At 42.0% G+C, this 21,727-nt stretch overlaps 1 protein-coding gene across 1 annotated transcript; it reads right to left on the bottom strand.

Annotated features, from left to right (window-relative positions):
• Positions 1 to 10,773: 10,773 nt before the first annotated feature.
• LOC124261168 lies at positions 10,774 to 20,214 on the bottom strand. Its single transcript, XM_046695498.1, has 7 exons — positions 20,090 to 20,214; positions 19,012 to 19,122; positions 17,171 to 17,305; positions 15,280 to 15,324; positions 14,089 to 14,196; positions 12,247 to 12,384; positions 10,774 to 10,895 (listed from the first exon to the last, which is right to left on the bottom strand). Exons 1-7 carry the CDS (start codon positions 20,139 to 20,141, stop codon positions 10,870 to 10,872), a joined length of 615 nt encoding a protein of 204 aa, XP_046551454.1. The 5' UTR covers positions 20,142 to 20,214; the 3' UTR covers positions 10,774 to 10,869.
• Between the last annotated feature and the right edge of the window lie 1,513 nt (positions 20,215 to 21,727).

A 21,727-nucleotide genomic window follows, 5' to 3' on the forward strand; every position in this document is an offset into this window, starting at 1 on the left:
ATCTGATTGGTTCAAAAATATGATCGAATGGTACTCGATTCCCTGAAATTGCAAGACCATTCGCTGCGTATTAATACGTACAAATATAGCACACAATTGTATTGTTGGGTAGTTAGCAGTGGTGACGTCATTCAAATCATATTGTGACGTAAAGTCGGAATGACGTTACAAATGAGCAGTTCCAGATGCTACCATGGGAACCAGCCGAAACGGCCGGCTAATGACACTTCACTGCTGTACTCGTACTCGATGTCAGTGAGTGCAGACAGAAGAAAGCGTGTGGACCTTTTGCGTTTATAATGTTGAAAAACATCATGTGTTGCCCAATTTCCTGGTCGTCAGTTCCAAATGAATTCTCGTGCTTCAAATACTCAATTACACCCGGAAATTGGCCAACACATGATGTTTATCTCCTAATTTGATGTGAGAAGGGTTTGTGTGGGGGCCTTTTCATTGGTCTATGTATACGATATTTACGGATATTTTGCATTCTACTCCCAATGGAATCTCTTCAGCTGGATAATCGAGACTAGTTATTGAAATCAACACAAATTACATATTGATTTATAATGATTATACGACACGTATTGGAATTGGTTCAGTTGCTCTAAAGGGACCAAAGCGGTGTCATTTACTGTAAGGGGTTCTGTCTCGCATCCGTGGGTGAGTGAGTATGGTTTTACACCGCTTTTAGCAATATTCCAGCAATATCACGGTGGGGGACACCAGAAATGGATGCATTGTACCCATGAGGGGAATTGAACCCCGCGTGACGAGCGGACACTTTAACCATCACGCACCCCCATCGCCCCTCGTATCCGGGGCATGGATTTGATGGTTCATGGCCTCAGAGGCGTTGTGAAAAATTATCTTCACTCCGATACTTAATGTAGGCTTTGACAGCCGTGGCGCTATGGTAGCTTTGTACAATGGCATTGTCAGCAACACACCCGTGGTCGTGGATTTAGCAATATTCCAGCAATACTACAACAGGAGACACCAGCAAAGGGCTTCAAACATTGTACCCATGTGGGGAATCGAACCCGGGTCTTTGGCATGACTAGCGGGCGCTTTAACCACTAGGCTATCCCACCGGACCTTTATTTCAGTTTACGATTGGGATGCAATGTTGGCATACTTGTACACTCCAGGCAAAACCTGCTTGCCATCAGAGGGAACGAAGTGATCGGGTGTTCTAGTAGAAGCCTTGACTCTTAGTGTGTCCTACGACAGGTGGCAGCTGGGGTAGCCTTGTGGTTAAAACGTTTGCTTCTCAGGCTAAAGACAGTGGTTCGATTCCACACTTTGGTACAGGGTGTGAGGCTCCTGTCTGGTGTCCCCCGGCGTGAAGTCAGATCCTGACTCGATTATTTAAAAATTGGAATATTGCTGCGGCGTTTAATAACAAGCAAAGGATGTAATTTCAATCATGGCGTTCGACTGTGTCTGTGTGTCACGTTGTTAGCGTCAATGCCTTGCAAATGACTTTCGCCTTTTGGTGTGAAAACGTTCACCCAAAGGTACAAAGCTTTGACTGCCGCACATGCATCAAGGAGTTGTATCCCATTGCATTCGATTGAATGAAATCCTGATTAAGCCTGGTTCATAAACATTGTGGCGTCAAATATAACATTCAACGTCATTACGAATAGACCTAGCTAATAGTTTGTTTGAGCATTATGTTCAATATGTACCCTGAAACAAGGTATTTTAATCTGCTTCGTTCCTAATATTGAAACTATCGATCGGGGATCGGAACTGTATATTCTACTCAAGAGAAGTTCAGGACGACTGGAGATTCCTTGTATACTACTCACACTTTGATCAAATCATGAATTCAACAGAAAACTATATGTAATTGGATTTAAATATTTAAGCTTATCGTTAGTATTGATCCTAGGTTTCAGTGTGCCACTGCAACTTGTGGATCCCATACCTGCTATTGACAGGTGTTGTGTACATGTCACTGACTCGTTCCATGATTTGCAAAATGGTTGATTGGTGCCATGAAAACCATTTTTATGGTTACTCATGTATCAAGTGCATAAGGTTAGATTAAAGTGACTGTTTGCCTAAAGAGGGGTTACCATATTATTAGTTATCCAGTTTTAAATGGATACAATTTCAAATCATGAATCTACGTTAAAGTAAAGTTGTGAATTTCTGTGATCCTTAGCAAAGTGTGAGTAGTATATATGACAAGACTTTATAGTCATATGAAACAAGGCGAGATTTCTTTAACTTCTTTTGAGTTATATATATAACACGTGGGATATTTGTGACTCGACATTATCATGTACCATTTATTTAATTAACGTCTTTTCTTGGTGCTGGATAGATCATCAATGACCGCATTACCTTAACATGTCGACCAAGAGAGCAGGTCTCAACATAACACAATATCTCACCATATTCGACAGGGGAAGATCGTTTCATATGCCAATACTTACTCGGATCGAAGCCTCCATGACCGACGGGGGCCAGTGTGGGACCAACTGGAGCTAGTGTGGGTCCCCCGTGGGGTGGGGTGGGGACTGCAGGGGTGTTGAACCCCAGCTGCAGCTGTGCAGCGGCACGCCCAAGAACCGCAACAACGACGAGCGCAGACAAATTCATCCTGTGACCTTCTGTTGCCTTGGTCAGAAAGATCAAACTTTCAAGAAAGGTCACATGTGATTCCGTGACCATATGTCCCTGTACACACACCGATAAGACATTTTTTGTAAAGGTATGTGGGTCAGTAGTGTTTCGGTGGGGTTTTTTCAATTGATTGAATGATTTCATGAATTGATGATAATATTTCGTAATTTTGGCGTAAGTGACACGTGATTGTTTAATTATACTCTCAACTCTAAAAAGGGGCGGCGTGATACCTAATGGTTAAAGCGTTCGCTCGTCACGCCAAAGGCCCGGGTTCCATTCCCCACATGGGCACAATATGTGAGGCCCATTTGTGGCGTCCCCCGCGGTGGTATTTCTGGAATATTGCTAAAAGCGGAGTAAAACCATACTGACTCACTCAACTCTAATATATTCCCCTCATTGCACGTTAAAAACCTTGACATTTCGAACGATGCACGCTGCAGTATCTACCAGTCATGATATATTAGCTACAGTTATGCGAGTAAAACATTCTGCCCTTTAACTGTTTTACTTCTTCCGAGTAGCACATATCCACATTCCAAATACAGTACACAAAGGTTGTAATGAACAAACTTATACCGAAATTACCGTTACAACGAACTATTTGTTAGGTCACGGTCACTTGCTAAACTGACGTACAAAAGAAACTACACACCTGGTGTTTTGGGATTATTTGAAAAGTGTTGATTTCGACTGGCAACTTCGTAATTGGGCTCGATATCTGTGGTGTTTTGGCAACATATTAGGAAAGTATGTGACATATATATCACTGTAAAAACTCTTTTCAAAACAGTAACGTCGCTTTTTGGAAAGTAATCAAAAAGCATCATGTGTGTACTTTCTTTTGTACGTCAATTTATATATTTTAGTCGAACTATGTAAAATAAACTACGGTCATAACGAACTAACATTACCGGTCCTTTGAGTTCGTTACAACCGTAGTTTATTGTATGGCGATTGTAAAACTTATAACCAAGGTCAAATAGCAGGGAAAATTAAATGAATGGGATCACTGAAAACCAGTTATAACCCCACGTGTTCTCGAAAAGGCAAACTCATGAAGAAAGGTTTGTAACTGATTTTTGTTGGAAGATAGACAAAGTTTATGGATAAAAACTTCTTTATTTCGTGAGTGCAACGTTTTGATACGGATTTTTGTACCGTTGTCAAGCATTGAATCTGTGTCGAAAGGTCGCACTCAAGAAATAAAAAAGTTCTTATCCATAAGGTTCGTCTATCTTCTTCTTCTCAGCATCTAAAATGTCACTGAAAGTAGTGATTGTTATTGTTTTGGAAAACTGCAGGTCAATTACTGCCCTCACCTGAGCGACGATTCGAGGTATGGCATGTGTGAATAGGCGTCCCGCCCTTGTAGTGCAGTGGCAAGGGGTGAGAATAGATGTTTGGCGAACTAAAGCATGGAACTTGGCAAAGTGCTGGGGAACATCATGATAAAACATATTTTTATAAAACCCATTTTCCGAAAAATCCAAAATGGCCGCCCAAGATGGCCGCCCGAAATCAAAGATTTCCAATTCTAACAATATTTGACTTTTCCCCTCTGGATTATTGCAAAAAACCTTGCACAGTGCTAAGGAACATCATGATAAGACATATTATTAGGGTCTGCCCGATTTGTGGGGCCTATATCCAGTGCTGAAGGCCACCAAGAGAATTTCGCCGACTATAAAAGATATTCAATTGTTTCAATATGTGAGATATATTCGCCGTTCAAAGGTCTATTTCTAAAACTTTCAAGGAATATAACAAACAAAATTTATGTTTAGTTTATGTTTTTCATGATGCAATTTATGAAAATGTTACTGTTTTAATCCATCATTTTGTCGAACATCGATCTCTGTGATTCAGAAGTCTCCTTTAACAGTTCCCATTGCACTTACAGAGCGATGTGCATAGACGTTGAGAAGACTTACAAATGCACTTCTTTGAGCATAGAGGTTGAGACTACACCGGTCGCCATGCGTTGTCATACCTTATCCAACCAAACAAATCTGGCTCTGGTGCTTTCTGTCTGGGAAGTAAACAAGTAAGCCATATGCTGGCCTGGTACAAGCACCTGTTTGTGTGCTGTAGCAGAGCATCCTGAGTGGGAGGAAGGTTCTGCATGAACTTGCTCTTGCGGCCGTGGCAGAACATCACTTGTCGCAGTTCGTTGACTATGTTCACAGATGTAGTGCTGTCAGACATGATGTATGTGAATCACTCAAGAGATGAAAACACTACTGAGTCTTTGTCCACAGGTTGGAATGGATGCTGTGCAGGAAAAAGAAATCTCTCACTCACATCCTTACAGGATATCCAAGTCTGCTGAGCAGTTTTCGTACCTTTTCCACTGAGCTGTGATGTTGTGGCAGAACCAGTGAATGCGTAAAAAAGGGAAGCGCCACTCATCTTACACAGTCAAGATCTTGGAATAGTCTGTTGATGTGATAATATCTTAAGTTTTTCCTTTTTCCAAATGACACCACAGCTGAACAGCAGACTTTAGTTCAACCAGTTTGGACAACGACATCTTTGTCGACAGTGCTAACCATGATGTTTGCAGCACCTTTTCGACATGAATGCAGATTCCTGTTCCGCCCCTTTCTGACCAGTGCACTGCATATCCTTTTCACTTTCTACTGTCACCACTGACTCCACAGCTGTTATGAACACCACCTTTCCTTGTTGGTAAGAGCTGCTAGCAACACCATCTGTTAAGAATGCAAAGAGTTCTTCTTTGTCCTTTGTTTCTTTTAGGAAAGAAGCAAAGATCATAGGTAGTCTAGTATGATGGGAAACTTTTCTCCTACTGCCTTTTCTTCGCTTTTCTCGTGTTGTCTCCTTCAGGCTACCTTCTTTGTAGATGTCCTAGACAATATCGATACGATGGCAGTCCTCCAGTTGTCTCTTCGGTATAGTAAGAAGAAGAACAAGTCACAAAAATCACCAAACGTTTGGGAATCACCTCTATGCATCTATGCATGAACAACGGCACTTTGGCATCAGTGTCAGGAACAGAGTCATACTCAGGTGATCTAAGAGATCTGATTTGCAGTTTGGTAAATCAGGTTTTATATGAACTAAAATGGATGTGGCCACGGGTGGTTTTCATGAGAAAAGAATTGATTTAAATCATATTGATGTACCTAACAATCAATGAACATCTGGCTGAGGAGACGGTGGTCATTTTCAGGTCATTTGTTTGCTGTTTGATTTAGACTGAGATTTTGTTTGTGGTCTCTTGAAAAAAGGGAGGTGATTTTTCTTGATGGGGCTGTGACTTGACTCTGTCATTTCCACAAAAAAACAGCCTTTACAAACATCTAATATTTGTCTTTTCCCGTTTTTTCCAATGATTTCATAGAGGCTACGACAGCTTCGCCAATACAGTGATGCTTATCAAGGGTCATCAGTTCAGGAGACTCTTCGAGGAAAGGATTTCCCATCGAAGCAACTGTGCCACATAAGTTGTTGACTTGAGTCTTGAAATGTCTGCTGTGTAGCAAAACCTTGTTCATTGCTTCTTGTATCCACTTTGACATCTTGCTTCTCAAACTCCTGCAGAATTCTTGCTTGTTCTGGTCCAGATATCATCCATCCAGTTAAGGCAACATTTTCTGTTAATCCAACTGCACTACCTGAGTGTTTTACAACTTTCTTGCTTTGTTCATGAGCCTTATCCAAAAGCATGGCAGAAAATGAGTTTTGGGAAACCCAAACTCTCTGTAGGGACTTTATTCTGTCAACAGGAAGGGCTTTCGTCTCTGATGTGAACTGACAGCCAGCGTGCATAGTTGGTGTGATCAAGATCAAAGAACCAAGGGACAAGTTGTTCCATTACCTGGATGTACAAGGACATGTTTCTTTTGCGATGGAACCTCACAAAGATTAGTGAGTGAGTTAAGTTTTACCCCACACTCAGCAATATTCCAGATATATGGAGAAGGTCTGTAAATAATCGAGTCTGGACCAGACAATCCAGTGATAAACAGAATGAGCATTGATCTGTGCAATTGAGAACCGATGACATGTGTCAACCAAGTCAGCGAGCCTGACCGCCCGATCCCACACAAAGATTAGCATCATTGTCTCGAAATGAAGAATCAAATCCCAGTATTTGAATGCTGGGCTCTTTTCTGACATCCAATTTTTCCAGCCAGTCTTCAAATGATTGTTGAACATGCGGTTCCAGTGAGGACTCGTGAGCATCTCTTTGAAGGTTGCTAGTAATATGGCAGTTATTTGATGAGATTGTCTTTGTAACATGAGATGCCGAAATGAAAGATGTAGTTGTTCCACTTGAGGCAATACCCACTTCTGTTAGCGCTGAAGTCCACCCAGAATCTTCCAATAAGTCTCCAACCATGTAACATCAGGCTATTTCAGTGTGATGACCTCCAAGCATGATAGTGTACACGTCTTCACCAAACACATTAGGCCATCTCCATTGAAAATATTTTGCTAGCGGAAAAAGTGGTTGGTCTACAGCCATGACTTGGAGTTGTCCTGGATTGCAATGTTCTGTGACTGTCTTGATGATAGACATACCATGCCCAACCATGTCAAGACTTGCTGCTTTGTCCTTAAAGAGAGGAAGGAGAGAACCTATTCCTCCTGCAATCTGTTCCTGGAATTGACAAGAAGCATGAAATGCACCAGGCAATAAACTAATCCTTTTCCTAAAGTTCTCTAGCATAAAGGCCAATGCAGTGCTTGATCCAAGATTCTTCTTTAGCTTTGGTGATGTTGTCCTCGACTTGATGATGCGTGTGAGTTCCAGGCACATTAACTCTCCCCACATTGCAGGCTACTGCAGGAACTATAAAGTAACTGTCTGGAAGTGAAGGTTTGGAAGAGCTTGAAATAGTGTCTAATGAAATTAGCTTTTCTGATGGTATCATTATCAACAACATTATCAAATGTGACTGCAAGTCTTAACCTCTATGCTCAAAGAAGTGCATTTGTCAATCTTCTCAACTTCTATTCACATCGTTATATTTCTTGAAAGTATTAGAAAAAGCCCATCTAAACGACGAATATATCTCACATATTGCAACAAGTGAAGAATTTTTATAGTCGCGACCATTCTGGGTGGACTTCAGCATTCTTTGATTTTGGGCGGCCGTCTTGGATTTAAGCCAAAAAAGTCGGGCACACCCCACAAACATGTTTTATCATGATATTCCCTGGCACTATGCAAGGTTTTCTGCTATAATCGAGATTGGGAAAGTCATATAGTGTTAGAATGAGTGAGTGAGTTTGGTTTTACGCCGCTTTTAGCAATATTCCATTGCATTTGATTTTTGGACGCCTTCTTGGATTTTTCGGAAAATGGGCCCAAATAATCGGGCACACCACAAAATTATGTTTTATCATATTTGTTTATTATTAGATGTCCTGTTGGCAACATATCCAAAACTGGGTTCGAATCCCGATTCACCATGACCATGTTTCAAGGTTTGCAAGTAGCACCCCCGTGTCCGTGTGTTTCAAATTAAACATTAAACTGAGCAAGTGAGTGAGTTTAGTTTTACGCCGCTTTTAGCAATATTCCAGCAATATCACGTCGGGGGATACCAGAAATGGGCCTCAGACATTGTACCCATGATCGTCGGCGTGACGAATGAACGCTTCAACCACTAGGCTACCCCACCACCCTGCATTAAACTAATTAGATAACTGGAATTCGATCCTGAAGACATCAGACCCAACTCCCTCTTTCAGTCAGATCAATATCAATGTGTAATACAGATAACGGCCACGTTTCGTATGTTAGATCTATTAACCACATAATGGACTATAAATAATACTGTGTGGACTTAATATCATAGGAGAAAATAATGCTCGTGATAAATCTGAAGACGCGAGGTCAGAACGTGTAGAGGTGTAGGTGGGAGACGTGAGTGGGAGGATATTGCCAGATAAAAGGCTATCTAAGTGGATCACACGCTTCGTCCTCGGTTAGAGGCGCAAGGAGTGTACCTGGCCAGTGAAATTTGAAGTACATATCATTAGGTTTGGAATCTGTAACATAAATATTGGTGGCATGTATAGAAATCTGAAGAATAAGGTTGGTCTACTTTCCTGGCGACGAGCGAAAATCCTGGTTAAAACTGGTCTTCAGCAACCCGTGTTTGTCTAACGGGATCGGGTGGTCAGGCTCACTGACTTGGTTGACACATGTCATCATATGCCAATTTCCGTAGATCGATGCTCATGAAGGTCATTGGATTGTCTGGTCCAGACTCTATTTTCAGACCGCCGCTAGAATATTCCTGAGTGCGGCGTTTAACAACAAACAAAAGCAAAATTTGCCTGGCACCATCAATACATGAATACATCATGGCATAGGCTTCGTGAGTGTGTGTGTGTGTGTGTGTGTGTGTGTGTGTGTGTGTGTGTGTGTGTGTGTGTGTGTGTGTGTGTGTGTGTGTGTGTGTGTGTGTGTGTGTGTGTGTGTGTGTGTGTGTGTGTGTGTGTGTGTGTGTGTGTGTGTGTGTGTGTGTGTGTGTGTGTGTGTTTTGGACGGGGGAGGGGGTTGTGATGATGGTGATTTTACGGGGGTGTCACCCATTTTGTTCTGGGGAGTTAAGGGGTCATCAATTTTGTACACATGAACTAAGGGGGTCAGCAATTTTGTACACAAAAATATTAAAACGTTATGCTTAAATATTATCTGAAGATGGGGAGGGGGCATTGATTTTGTACGTGTCATACAGAGGTGGGGTCACTTACTTTGTATAGAAATGTTGGGAGGAGGGTGGGAGTCATTCAAACATGAGAATGTCTCGTAATGCAATCGTGGTGCAACAGCAGTGGTTAAGGCCCTCCTAATCACTTCTAGGGATAGGTCAGGTCCTGACATCTACAACACAGTCAGCAAGATAACATTGGTCACGGGTAAAGTAAGTTTTATGGATGTTAACTTCTTAATTCTGAATAACACGACATTTCGGAGTGTATGCTTGTTCCTTCATCAGCTGTGATCTGAGGCTGGCCTCCCGGGCGTGTTGTCTTCTGGGGATTTGGAGGCGGTTGAACTTGCTGATGTGGATGACTTTGGTTTTCTCGTTGATCTGGGTAAGAATGGTGTCGGCTAAGGATTAGGTCTTTTGGTAGAGGTCAGGCTTGAGGGTGTGTTCAAGATGAGCTCTAGAGCTGTCGATCTGGGTCTGAAGGTAGGCGTTCCGTGAGCGTAGGTGCTGGATTTGCTGCATGGTTATTCTGGAGCTGGCATTGTGCAGGAGCAAGCAACACTCCGAAAAGCCGTGCTATTCCCAATAAAGAAGTTTGACATCCATAAATCTTGCTTTTCTTATGCATTCCACTTCTGCATACCCTTCAACGAACATTGTCCACTTTTAGCCTCTTAACGACCTTTTTTCGACAGTGTTTAGACTTTGTATCTGTGTTTCCCATCTCCCTGACATGAAATAATGAACCGCTTTCATATCTCCATTTTCACTTCATACACTGATATGATAAAATAAATGCTCTTAACCGAGAACATAAAAGACAGGTCAGCTTCATTTCTCATCTGGGTACAATGTGTGAAGCCCATTTCCGGTGTCCCCCGCCGTGATATTGCTGGAATATTGCTAAAAGCGGCGTAAAACCATACTCACTCACTCACTCATTTCTCATCAGCTGAATTGTTCAAATAAAGACTCGAACTTCATCATAAATTATTTAAAAGACTATTACCAAGGGATCAAAACTTAAAGATTTAATTTAAAAAGTTACAATTAGTGAAATAAGTCATAATTGGTAATAATGCCGTACTAATCCGCCAGGGGCGTGCGTGTACTAGAGGTTATACACTGTGATGGTTCCGCGAATTGAATCAACTGCGACATTATTTCGCGCGAATTTAAACTAGAACCGTGGCCAAGTTTACGTCAATATGGCTAGCTAGTACCGTCTGTAGTCCATGGCAAAACTTTAATATATATATTTATATATATTAGCCAACCTGTTCTCTTGCTTGTTGCGTATAGAGACGAGAAACACATATACAAATACGGATAGTCTTATAGGCATGTCTGAGTGGATGTATTGAGCTTGGGTGTTGCTTGGAATCATTCATCTAAAAAAATGTATGCCATCGCGTAAAATGCAAGCATTCCGTAGTCATTTGAACTTTTAGTAAATCAACGAATCAACATGGTCAGTTGGATGGTCAGGTTTGGATGACCGCTGGTCGTCGAAATAATGGTTGCTGAGTTATGGAGTCTGAAGCCGCACATCATCTGTAAAGCATAGATGGATATATATGAACACTGAATATATCTACTCGGCGTCATTAATGAAGGCTCAAGCTACAGGTAACACTATTTAAAAGTTGTAAAATGTTCTTTTTTGTTTGAAATGTATACAACTGAATGTTTAAATTTTCTTAACAGTAAGGAAAAACACATCAGGCCGTTGAAATGTCATTATTACGTTCTTTAACGTCCGATACATTCTGTTACAAATGGCACAGTTTTTATTCAAATCGTCAATATTGAAATCCACCTGCCACTTAATGTCAATGATTTGCACGTGCAAGTCGCTCTATCCATGGAAAGTGGTGGACAATACACATCATTGATGCTTTTTCACTGTCGTTCACTGTTCAGGTACCTGTTTGAAATCGCAGCTTAAAATGAGACGTTTTTTGACACTTTTTGAAAGGGGTCAGGCTATAGGCCTTTTGGAATGGGGTCAAACTCAGCGGCAGATTGTTGTCCGCTTTAATGTGAGTCAGAGTGCTATTGCTAGACTGTGGCATAGATTTCAAGCCAATGGGTCCGTGGAATATGCACGTCGACCAGGTCGCCAAAGAGTCACAACAGTCCGAGATGATAGGCACATGATTAAAACTGCGTTACGTAACAGATTTCTTAACGCAGCAGATCTTCAGGCAGAACACTTCAATGTTAGCAATGTAAGGATATCAAGGAGCACCGTTCGTCGACGTTTAAGGGCCGTCGGACTCCGCTGTAGACGACCTGCACTCCGTCCACCACTAACACTACGTAACAGGCAGGCGCAGGTTTGGGCATTGATAACTCCGACTGGACGTATTCCACTGCACGGGGTCGACGGTAGTCTTACCCGACAGCGTTATCCGGACGAGATTCTGGCTCTTGTAGCAGTACCATTACCGCAAGCTATGCATGGCTTTTATGTTAGATCCTCTTTACTGCAAAAAGACAATGCTGGGCCTCATAGGGACAGGGATGTCACGGAATTCCTTAGGCAGCAGGGTACAGAGCGTATGGAATTTCCAGCATGCTCGCCAGAACTCAACCCAATTGAGCATGCCTGGGATGAACTTGGTTGACGTGTGTCCACACGTCACCCATTACCAGTGGATCTCCCAGGACTCCGCAGAGCTCTAGCAGAGGAATGGAATGCGATTCCGCAAACTTCTTTTATGAACTTGATAAGGAGCATGAGAACAAGGTGTGCCCCTGTGTCTTACACAATGTGTTTAATCATTCTGTATTTACTGGACTGCAACATTCTTACAATGGATAGAAGGTTTTGAATTTGTCACTTTTATGTATTATGTATTATATTATGTTCTCATATTGATTGTCTCACGTGTCCACGTACCGTCATCACAACGAGCACATGTCTTTCGGCAGTGGTCATCGACCCAAACAGAGTAGGTGTCGTTGCTGCAGAGGCTGCTGCCGAAGTCCATGCAGTTGGTCACGGTGTCCTTGCAGGCTGGAGGTGGATGAGGGACGCCTGCAAGTTATCACTCCCCGCGTTAGGAATAAGTAAAAGTTTAGTATAAGGGCATTTGGGTGGTTGACATGATACTGTGTCACCCTGGCAGATTGATCGTCCGGGTTTTGTTCTGCACTATGATGACTTGGCGCCTTTTGATATCCAGTGACTATATATAGGTGCAAATTGATAAAGGCGATTTTTGAGTAATGTTTACATATCGCATTTAGAAATTTTGTGGAATTGAACCCAGGTCTTTGGTGGGACCAGAGAACGCGATTACATCCCCCCCCCACACCAATGCGGTTTTAAGCCGACTCAAACCTTTTTAAGTAGTGTTGACTATGATGTCTTTTATCGACGTAGCACATATGAGGTATATGGCTGAGAATGTAATAGTATGCTGACATGGGTTGTTATGACAACTATTTACAACACTACAGTAAACAAGCTGACACAGGTGTCTTGAGTCGGTCTACAAGTTACTCTACCCTCGTAAAACGTCACACAGAAAATTAAAACAAAATTATGATAGTTTGTTAAGTAACTTTTGTATTTTGGAGTCAAATGTTATGTAACTTTTTCCAGAGTTGGTCTGATGTTTTCTTTACATTCTGCGTTGAAATGACTGTTTGATTGTGAACCGATTTGGAGTTAGATTGTGATTCATCGGTATCATTTTGATCCAAACAGACTATACGTGGCGTGTATCTTTTTCCAGTGTTACAAAATACAAAGCTCGCAGGACATGGTTGATGATCTGACATAAATAATTTCTTGAATGCTTCCTTAAGATGTTTGTTTGTTTGTTTGTTTGTTTGCATGCTTGCCAATCTCAGCAATATTCCAGCTATATGGCGGTGGTTTGTAAATAATCGAGTTTGGACCTGACAGTCCATTTATTGGGAACCGATGACACGTGTCAACCAAGTCAGAGAGCCTGACAACCAGATCCCGTTAGTCGACTCACACGACAAGCATGGGTTACTGAAAACGATCTGTGGTCAAGAGGATACAACGTCTGCCAGAAGAGCGGGAGGTCGGGTTTCGATCCCCGGCCACGTCTTATCAAAATACCAACTGTTACCCTTCCGGTTCCGTGGCGTTATAGGGACGAAACAAGGCCTCCTGAGATCGGAGAGTGGTCAAAACCGCATTTGTTCCGTCTAATGCACTCACGCATGCGCACTAGGACACGTGCATGCACGTAGATTATAAGAGCAATAATCTGGAACTCGACGTTTAAAGACATTCACCTAATCTAACCTGATTGTATGCTTAGTTTGTATGTTTCTCATCTCCAACAAAAAACAAGAGCCCTGATTGGAGAAATTCATAAATTAAGCTAAAAATATATACAACTGTTTTTCACTAATTATGTAAGTTTTCAAGGAATTGCAAAAATTAAGTAACTTTATAATAGTTAGTTTATGATGCAGAACGAGTCACTTTGAATCGAAAACAATTTGAAATATTCAAATAAAGATGAAAATGAAGAATATGGATGAAGAAGCTGACCTGTTTTTGAAGTGAAAAGATAACAATATTTTTCATTACATCATGGCCTAATTAGGGCATAAGTTTCCACGCCTGTGAGAAAACTTGAGATAATTGATTTTACTATTTCACGTCAGAAAGAAAAGTCAAGACTGGCGGGAGATAGGAAACACAGAAAAAATACACACAGTCCAAGAACAAGCAACAAAATTTGCTATGACGTACCCTTACAGTGTCCACAGTATTCCATGCAGTTGAGTCTAGACCAGGCCTGGTATTCCTCATCGCAGACATGGGCACCGTAGTTATGGCAGTTCACTTTGTCTGTACAAACTGGAACAGAACAGAGACAGTGTAGGACAAGTCATCTGGGCCGATGTAGTTCTTAGTTCCTTTGACTTGCCAGAAACGTGGGTTCTTCATGGGTTCGAATTCTGTTGAACCAAATTCACTCAGTGACTGAAAGAGATCAGGCGTTCTTCTGCTGTCAGTAGCTACCCAATCGCGTCAATATTCCCAGTGTTCCATTCAGAATTCAAAAAGTGAATGTAATTTTAAAAGTGTGTTCAATTAAAAAAATGTCACGTTTTTCCACATTTACGATAGCGATCAGCAGAATAAGCCTACTGCATGATGCTGATTGTACCCTTGAGCAGTTAACATGCAGTTGAATTGTAAGAAATAAATACGTATAAAAGATTTTCGTTCCGAACACAATGAAATAATATATTGACGGACAAAAGTACGTATACGCCCATGTTTGAAGTTGAAACAAGCAAGAAATTGTTGTTCGATGGTATTTGATACGAGATCATGTTTTTGACTTTAAGTTAGCAGTGTTTTGGCGACTGTTTTCAGCTTTTTCCATAACGGGAGATAAGCATGAGTTGCTGAAAAACAATTCCAACCCGGATTTTTAAGGAAGAAAGTCATGGTTGCTGAAGAAGAATTCTAACCCAGATTTACACGTGCAGGCAAACTGTCAATGAAGTATGAACATTTCCCTTTGCAATAAAGGAAACTAGTGCACCAATGAGCCAAGTCACAGAACCGTACCAACCTATTCACAACGGAGTTGTGCTATTCTGGGGCTAGTGGATGGGAATAAGGTGAAGGTCGGGGTGTGCTGTTTCTTGTTCCCAGGATCTCAGCATTCTCGATTGGCATTTTAACAGTATTTTAATGAACACATTAAAACGTTTTCTTCAAAAAAATATTTAACTAAAATAAATCTTGTACATAAAACACATTATCTACAAAATTATCCAACATCGCCAATGCACGACTTTATATCAAACATATCCAGAACATATTTTCGTTTAAATACAGATTCAACATTACAATCCCATCTTTTACCTTACCCAATACCATCTTCAAGAACATGAGATGCACGTGTATGTAACCAAATATACTCACGTACTGGAGGTATTGATTCCAAATCTTTCACAGCCAATTCTTCAGCTGAAAACGTTCAAGCAAAATGTGACGTGCTACGTGAACGAATTTGATATCAAATACGTACATACATATGTTTCTTCATCCTGCGCAGGCTTAGACAGTTTCTTAAGATGTAAACATAACAGCATCTTTGGAAACGGCAGGTACAGCATGTGGTAGATGAGGATATACACTCTTCAAAAAAAGAAATGCATTGGCGGTTTCAGCAGTTTATTTCGATATATTTTGACAGCAATCGTCATTAAGACAATTCCTTTGTTTGAATTCAGTTAATCATGTCGTTGTTTGTAAACGGTTGTCATAAAAATTAAAAACGATACATGAAATGTTCATGCAGAAAAAAGTTTCCACGTAATGCGCGTGTAATATGTCGGAAACATGAGTAGAGTCATCGACTATGACAGGCCAAACCAAATTCATCATTTCATTAAGAAATTTACGACGTAACCAAAGATAAAAAATGCCATGATTGAATGCTACTGGCCGAAATATCGCCATTGGAAGTTTGGAAGCAGGGGAGTCCCAGTCTACCGTTGCAAGACACTTCCACATCCATCACAGCACCATATCTCGATTATGACATAGATATACCCGCTTCAATTCGACCCAAGATCGTCCCAGAAGTGGATGGCCAAGAGTGACCACTCCTGCCCAGGACCGATTCATCCGGGTCTTTCACCTAAGTCGCTGATTTGCTACAGTAACGGACACTGCAGGGCAGGTGCCTGTTCTTCGAAGAATTTCCGAGCAAACCGTCAGAAAGAAGTGGGAATTCGACCAACATTTGGACCTGTCCTGACACGACTACACCGACAACGACGTGCCCAATGGTGCAACAGGGTACAGGCATGGAACCTGGGGACCTGTCGACGCGTTTGGTTCAGCGATGAATCGCGTTTCCTCCTGCAAGGACGGGATGGGAGACTATGAGTTTATCGACGTCGACACGAACGTTTTGCGCAGAATTGCCTTCGACAGATTTGGTGGAGGTGGCGTCATGCTGTGGATGGACATGTCCTACACGGTCAGATCAGAGCTAGTGGTGGTGCAAGGCAATCTTACAACAAATCGCTACATCGACCAAATCCTGCGACCTCAGCTCCTCCCACTTTTTAACCGCCAGTTCCAAATCGCCTGATCTGAACCCCATCGAGCATCTATGGGACGAACTTGATCGACGCGTCCGTAAACGTCACCATCGTCCTAAGACACTTGCAGAACTTGTCAGCGCGTTGCATGGCAAAGAATTCCCCAAGCAAAAACCCGACGCCTTGTGCAATCCCTTCCAAGGCGGTGTCGAGTAGTGACGGCTGCAAGGGTTGGTGTCACCAGGTACTGACCTGAGCACCTTCTGTCCACACATGTGCAGTGAGTGAACTGAATTAATGCTGACAATGACATACAATACAATACGTATGTTCATCTCTGTGTCGAAATTCCTTCATCTATGTTCAAGCTCAATCGACTTTTGTATACTAAAATACGCCATTATTTTTGGCCTATGCGTTTCTTTTTTTGAAGAGTGAACTCACTCACTCTCCGGGTGAGCTGATTGCTTAAAATTTACTACCTTTACACGCCTTGATATAGTTCGGGGACTGTTCAAAGCGGTGATAAACCCAAATCACTCACTCACTCTTCGGTTGAGTTGTACTGTCTAAATGTGCGCCTTTACTAATCAAGTAACTTCAAGGTTAATTCTTTCTGGTATCTGTTTGAAATTAATGCATCTACACCTGAATATGACAGTGACACTTTTGTTTGTCAAGTGGCAGTTCAATGAACAAACACTAATGCCATTTCCGTAAGAAGTTTCTAAAGTTATGATATCGCTACAATGACGCAGTACCAGTACAGAGACGGCAGAAGTAGCGGCATTTGTACTTCGCCCAGTCTGCGTAACTGGGATCCGAGCATGACGATTTGTCATAGTCCACACAATCGTAGTCAACGTCGTCGCATGGTGGGGATACAGTTGCCGATACTGTGTATATAAGAATGTTATTTTAAACGTGAATTGTGAAAACTCCATCAGTCAGTTAGAATAGAATTTCTGAAATAAATGGGTAAATTAATCAACGACAAACGCCCAGTGTGCAGAACGCGGGACAGCCCAGTGGTTCATGCGTTTGCTCAGCCAGCATAGGTTCTGGTCGAATAGGTACAAAGGGTGAAGCAAATTTAGGTGTCGTGATATAAGGGGACTTAAAACAGCATAAAACTCTAGCCATCCACAATACTGTATACTGCAGATGACAGTCGATGTGAAGCTATATTCTGTCACAAAGAAATTACACTATTTCGAAAGAGCATGTCTCAACTTATTTCAGCCATAAGACAGACAGCTTTATTAGTATGTTTGTCTGAAGCAATGTATGAAATAAGGCCCATCCGACCGACCGAGACGGGCTAGATTTCTGACGGACGGTCTAAATTTACAGCTTGACAGCCTGATGGTCTGGTAAAAAGTTTAGATGTTCCATACACCTGAGTAAATTCACTTTATCTTGGTGTCTGGTCTGGTTAAATCCAGTTTGAGCTGGTAACATATTGAAGTTAGCAGTCCTGATGTCTGGCTGGGTTTTTGGCTTAGTTCAAACACTGCTGACAGTTTTGCGAAATGCTCTCATGATAGTTTTGGTTGGAAGTGTTCTTGCATTTTCCTTCAGGCCTGTGACCGCCCTGGAGCGGAGTGGAGTGATATTGTGGGTAAAAATCTGTAGGTATTCAAGATTCAGGAACCCACAGGCGAAACCCACTCACATGGTGCTGACAAACTAGTGATCACAATAAGTGCGAATCTGAGATTCGAACCTATCGTAAAGGACCATGAAAACTAAGGGGCGCAACTCTGCAGATCGAATTGTGTAACTCTTCAGTCGACTTTCCTCCTTTGTGCAGAGTTGCGTCCCTTGCGTGTGACAGATACCTATGCCTTTAATCCCAGATTGGCTGGTTGGTTGGTTGGTTGTTTAACGCCGCACTCAGCTATATTCCAGCTATATGGTGGCGGCTTGTAAATAATCCAGTCCAGTGATCAACAGCATGAGCATCGTTCCACGCAATTGGGATACGATGACATGTGTCAACCAAGTCAGCTAGCCTGACCACCCGATCCCGTTAGTCGCCTCTTACGACAAGCATGGGTTGCTGAAGATCAATTCTAACCCGGATCTTCACGGGTCCAGACACACGCATATTATGTTTGATGGTTTGTCGACACCACACCTATGTAAAAGGGTATCCGATGTAGATAATGTAAAAACCTGGTAACTTTATCGGACATGATGTCAGTCACTGGATTGTCTGGTCCAGAGTCGATTATTTGCATAACTGGAATACTGCTGGCAGCGCCATTAAATAACAATACTTAACTCACACTTGGTGATATTACTGAAATACTTTCCAATGAAAGAGTATGATTTTACGCCGCTTTTCGCAATATTCCCACAATATCACGGCGGGGGACACCAGAAATGGACTTCACACATTGTGCCCATGTTGGGAATCGAACTTGGATCTTCGGCGTGGTGAGCGAACGCTTTAACCACTAGCCTACCCCACCGTCTCAAATACGTCCCAAAACAGCGCTAAACCAAGGCCTTTCTCTCTGGTCTTAGTACTAAATATGAATCATATTTATGCATTGGGCAATAACTGGAGCAAGAAAAATATGTTATGTTGACTGACCTCCACATAGGTTGCATGTTCTCCGACAGTTTTGTGCGGCCCACGCTAGATAGAGTCCGTCACATACTGCACCTCCATAACTCTCGCAGTTGTCTGACTTGTCCACGCAAGCTGAAAAGGACTTCTTCCGGATTAAAGATTGTCCGCTTTACCTGCTGCTTTGAAACTACCCGTGAAGATCCGGGTTAGAATTAACCAATGCTTGTCGTAAGAGGCGACTAACGGGATCGTGTGGTCAGGCTCGCTGACTTGATTGACACATGGCATCGTATCCCAACTGCGTAGATTGATGCTCATGCTGTTGATCACTGGATTGTCTGGTCTAGACTGGATTATTTTCAGACCACCGCCATATAACGAGAATAGTGCTGAGTGCGGCGTAAGATTAAACTCACTCACTCACTCACTCTTTCACTCAATCACTCACTCACTCGCAGTTTCACATGCATGAAATGTAGAATGTAAAAAACGGCGATTTTTAAGTCTCGTTTCCTTGGGTGATGAGTCGTCCGGAACAGCCAAATAAACGGACTCTTAATACATGCGTGAAATGATGTATCTATACATTCAGCTGAATCAAAACCTCTAAACACCATTCATAACGAACCTCTGTTTATTTGCAGGAAATAACCTGAACTAAATATCCACGTATGACAAAGATCGATACCTGCAGAAAGGGTGTGACAAGAATGTGAGATTCTCCAAGTGGTAACAAGTACTGGTATGATCCATGGAAGCAGAAAAACGCAATTAAAGAATTGGTTATTTACTAATTACAAATAACCGTACTCAGTGATAACGTTAGCTACTTAATACTCACACGCACGTACACACAAACACACATATTTTCCCTACTGCCTAGCCCTCCCTGCAATGCTAAAGCCCTAAATGAAGCAAGTCTAGACCAGCTTCCTGAATCTCCCAACTCAATGGGGCTCCTTTTCAATTTAAATGGGTTTATTTGTTACTATCAAAATTATATCTATTCAGGGACTAAGCGTTAGTCTAAAATGACTATTAATAGTTGCTACACCGTTTTTGATGATAAAACACTTTACCGTCACAAAACATAACTTACGATCCGCTGCGACACATGAAACTAGACCGAGGACGAGCACCGGTCTCAACATCGTCGACCTTGCCACACGCTTGTAGTCTTCAGCAAACAGGACTATCGTGTTGAAGATTACAGAAATGCATATTTCTGAGTCCTATCTTCATTATTCACATCCAGATAAGAAAAGAATTAGTTAATGTCACAATCAACAATTCCTCTGTCTACCGGCCACATTGTCGACCTAGTGTTGGTGGTTTGGTAGTCAAGTGGATAATGCTTTGGTTCGTCAAGTCGATGACCGGGTTCGATTCCGTACATGGGGACACTACCGCCTCCGTGGTGTAGTGGTTAGAGCGTCCGCCCGGAGTGCGGATGGTCGCGGGTTCGATCCCCGAACCGCGTCATGCCAAAAGACGTTAAAATATGGTACTTGTTGGTCCCTGCCTGGCGCTCGGCATTAATGGGTACAATAAGGACTGATCGGCTCGGAGTCAGTATAATGTGTCTGAGTGGGGTATGCATGCTTCACTGCGGCATAGTATCTCAGTGGGCTAGCACTATAAAACCAGCTTAAGTCTGGGCTAGTACAAGCAGCCGCACATTCACATACACACGCATGCACGTCGTCATATGAGCGAAATATTCTCAAGCACGGCGTTAAACCCAATTTCACCAACACCACCACATGGGGACACTAAGTCTGGCGTCAGCTAAGTGATAAGGCTTGAATATTGCGGCTTGAATCCATATTCACTTTACTGCATACTCTTACATAACATCTTTCCCTGCCGGTTCGATGGTAACCTAACGTTTAGTCTCTTATTATATACTTGAGTGGGGTATGCATGCTTCACTGCGGCATGGTATCTCAGTGGGCTAGCACTATAAAACCAGCTTAAGTCTGGGCTAGTACAAGCAGCCGCACATTCACATACACACGCATGCACTTCGTCATATGAGCGAAATATTCTCAAGCACGGCGTTAAACCCAATTTCACCAACACCACCACATGGGGACACTAAGTCTGGCGTCAGCTAAGTGATAAGGCTTGAATATTGCAGCTTGAAACCATATTCACTTTACTGCATACCCTTACATAACATCTTTCCCTGCCGGTTCGATGGTAACCTAACGTTTAGTCTCTTATTATATACTTCTCTTCAAAAGTTTAGACTCACTAGTGTAAATATAGCCGCTTACTTCAGGCAACTAAATTTTGCAAAATAGTTCATACTGTTTAAAGGTTCTGTTTACAAATGAACTGATGTATTGTAAAACAAATTCGTAACGTTGAAAAGATTAATGTCATGAGTTCAGTAAATGATAAAAATCAATGAAAATTGCCGAATTCTTAACAAAACTTTACACCTCAACGCAGCTGGTCACATGCACGGTATTTGCACATGCTTTTCAGCAATTTGATGCATGATCCTCGTACAATTCATCTGCATGAAGTTTGCAATTGGTTCCCCCAAGTCATTGGAGAAATCAATCTTCGATGTAACAATATATATATACATAACATATAGTGAGTGTTTTAAGTGAGTCTAAACTTTTGAAGAGAAGTATATATAGCTTTGATAGAAACAAATAAGTCCGTTTAATTTGTAAATGAGCCCCAGTGAGATGGGAGATTCACAACCTGAGGAAATCTGGAT

This window comes from Haliotis rubra, unplaced genomic scaffold (assembly GCF_003918875.1).
Source record: "Haliotis rubra isolate DU_JTF1 unplaced genomic scaffold, ASM391887v1 Scf79, whole genome shotgun sequence".
Taxonomy (NCBI): Eukaryota; Metazoa; Mollusca; class Gastropoda; order Lepetellida; family Haliotidae; genus Haliotis; species Haliotis rubra.

Excerpts from the sequence above, each read along its gene's own strand:
- LOC124261168 (XM_046695498.1), bottom strand. The coding sequence starts at position 20,141 with ATGTTGAGACCGGTGCTCGTCCTCGGTCTAGTTTCATGTGTCGCAGCG. Across the intron at positions 17,306-19,011 it reads AACATGCAACCTATGTGGAG|TATCGGCAACTGTATCCCCA; the intron begins GTCAGTCAACAT and ends TTATATACACAG. Across the intron at positions 12,385-14,088 it reads ATACTGTGGACACTGTAAGG|GCGTCCCTCATCCACCTCCA; the intron begins GTACGTCATAGC and ends GATAACTTGCAG.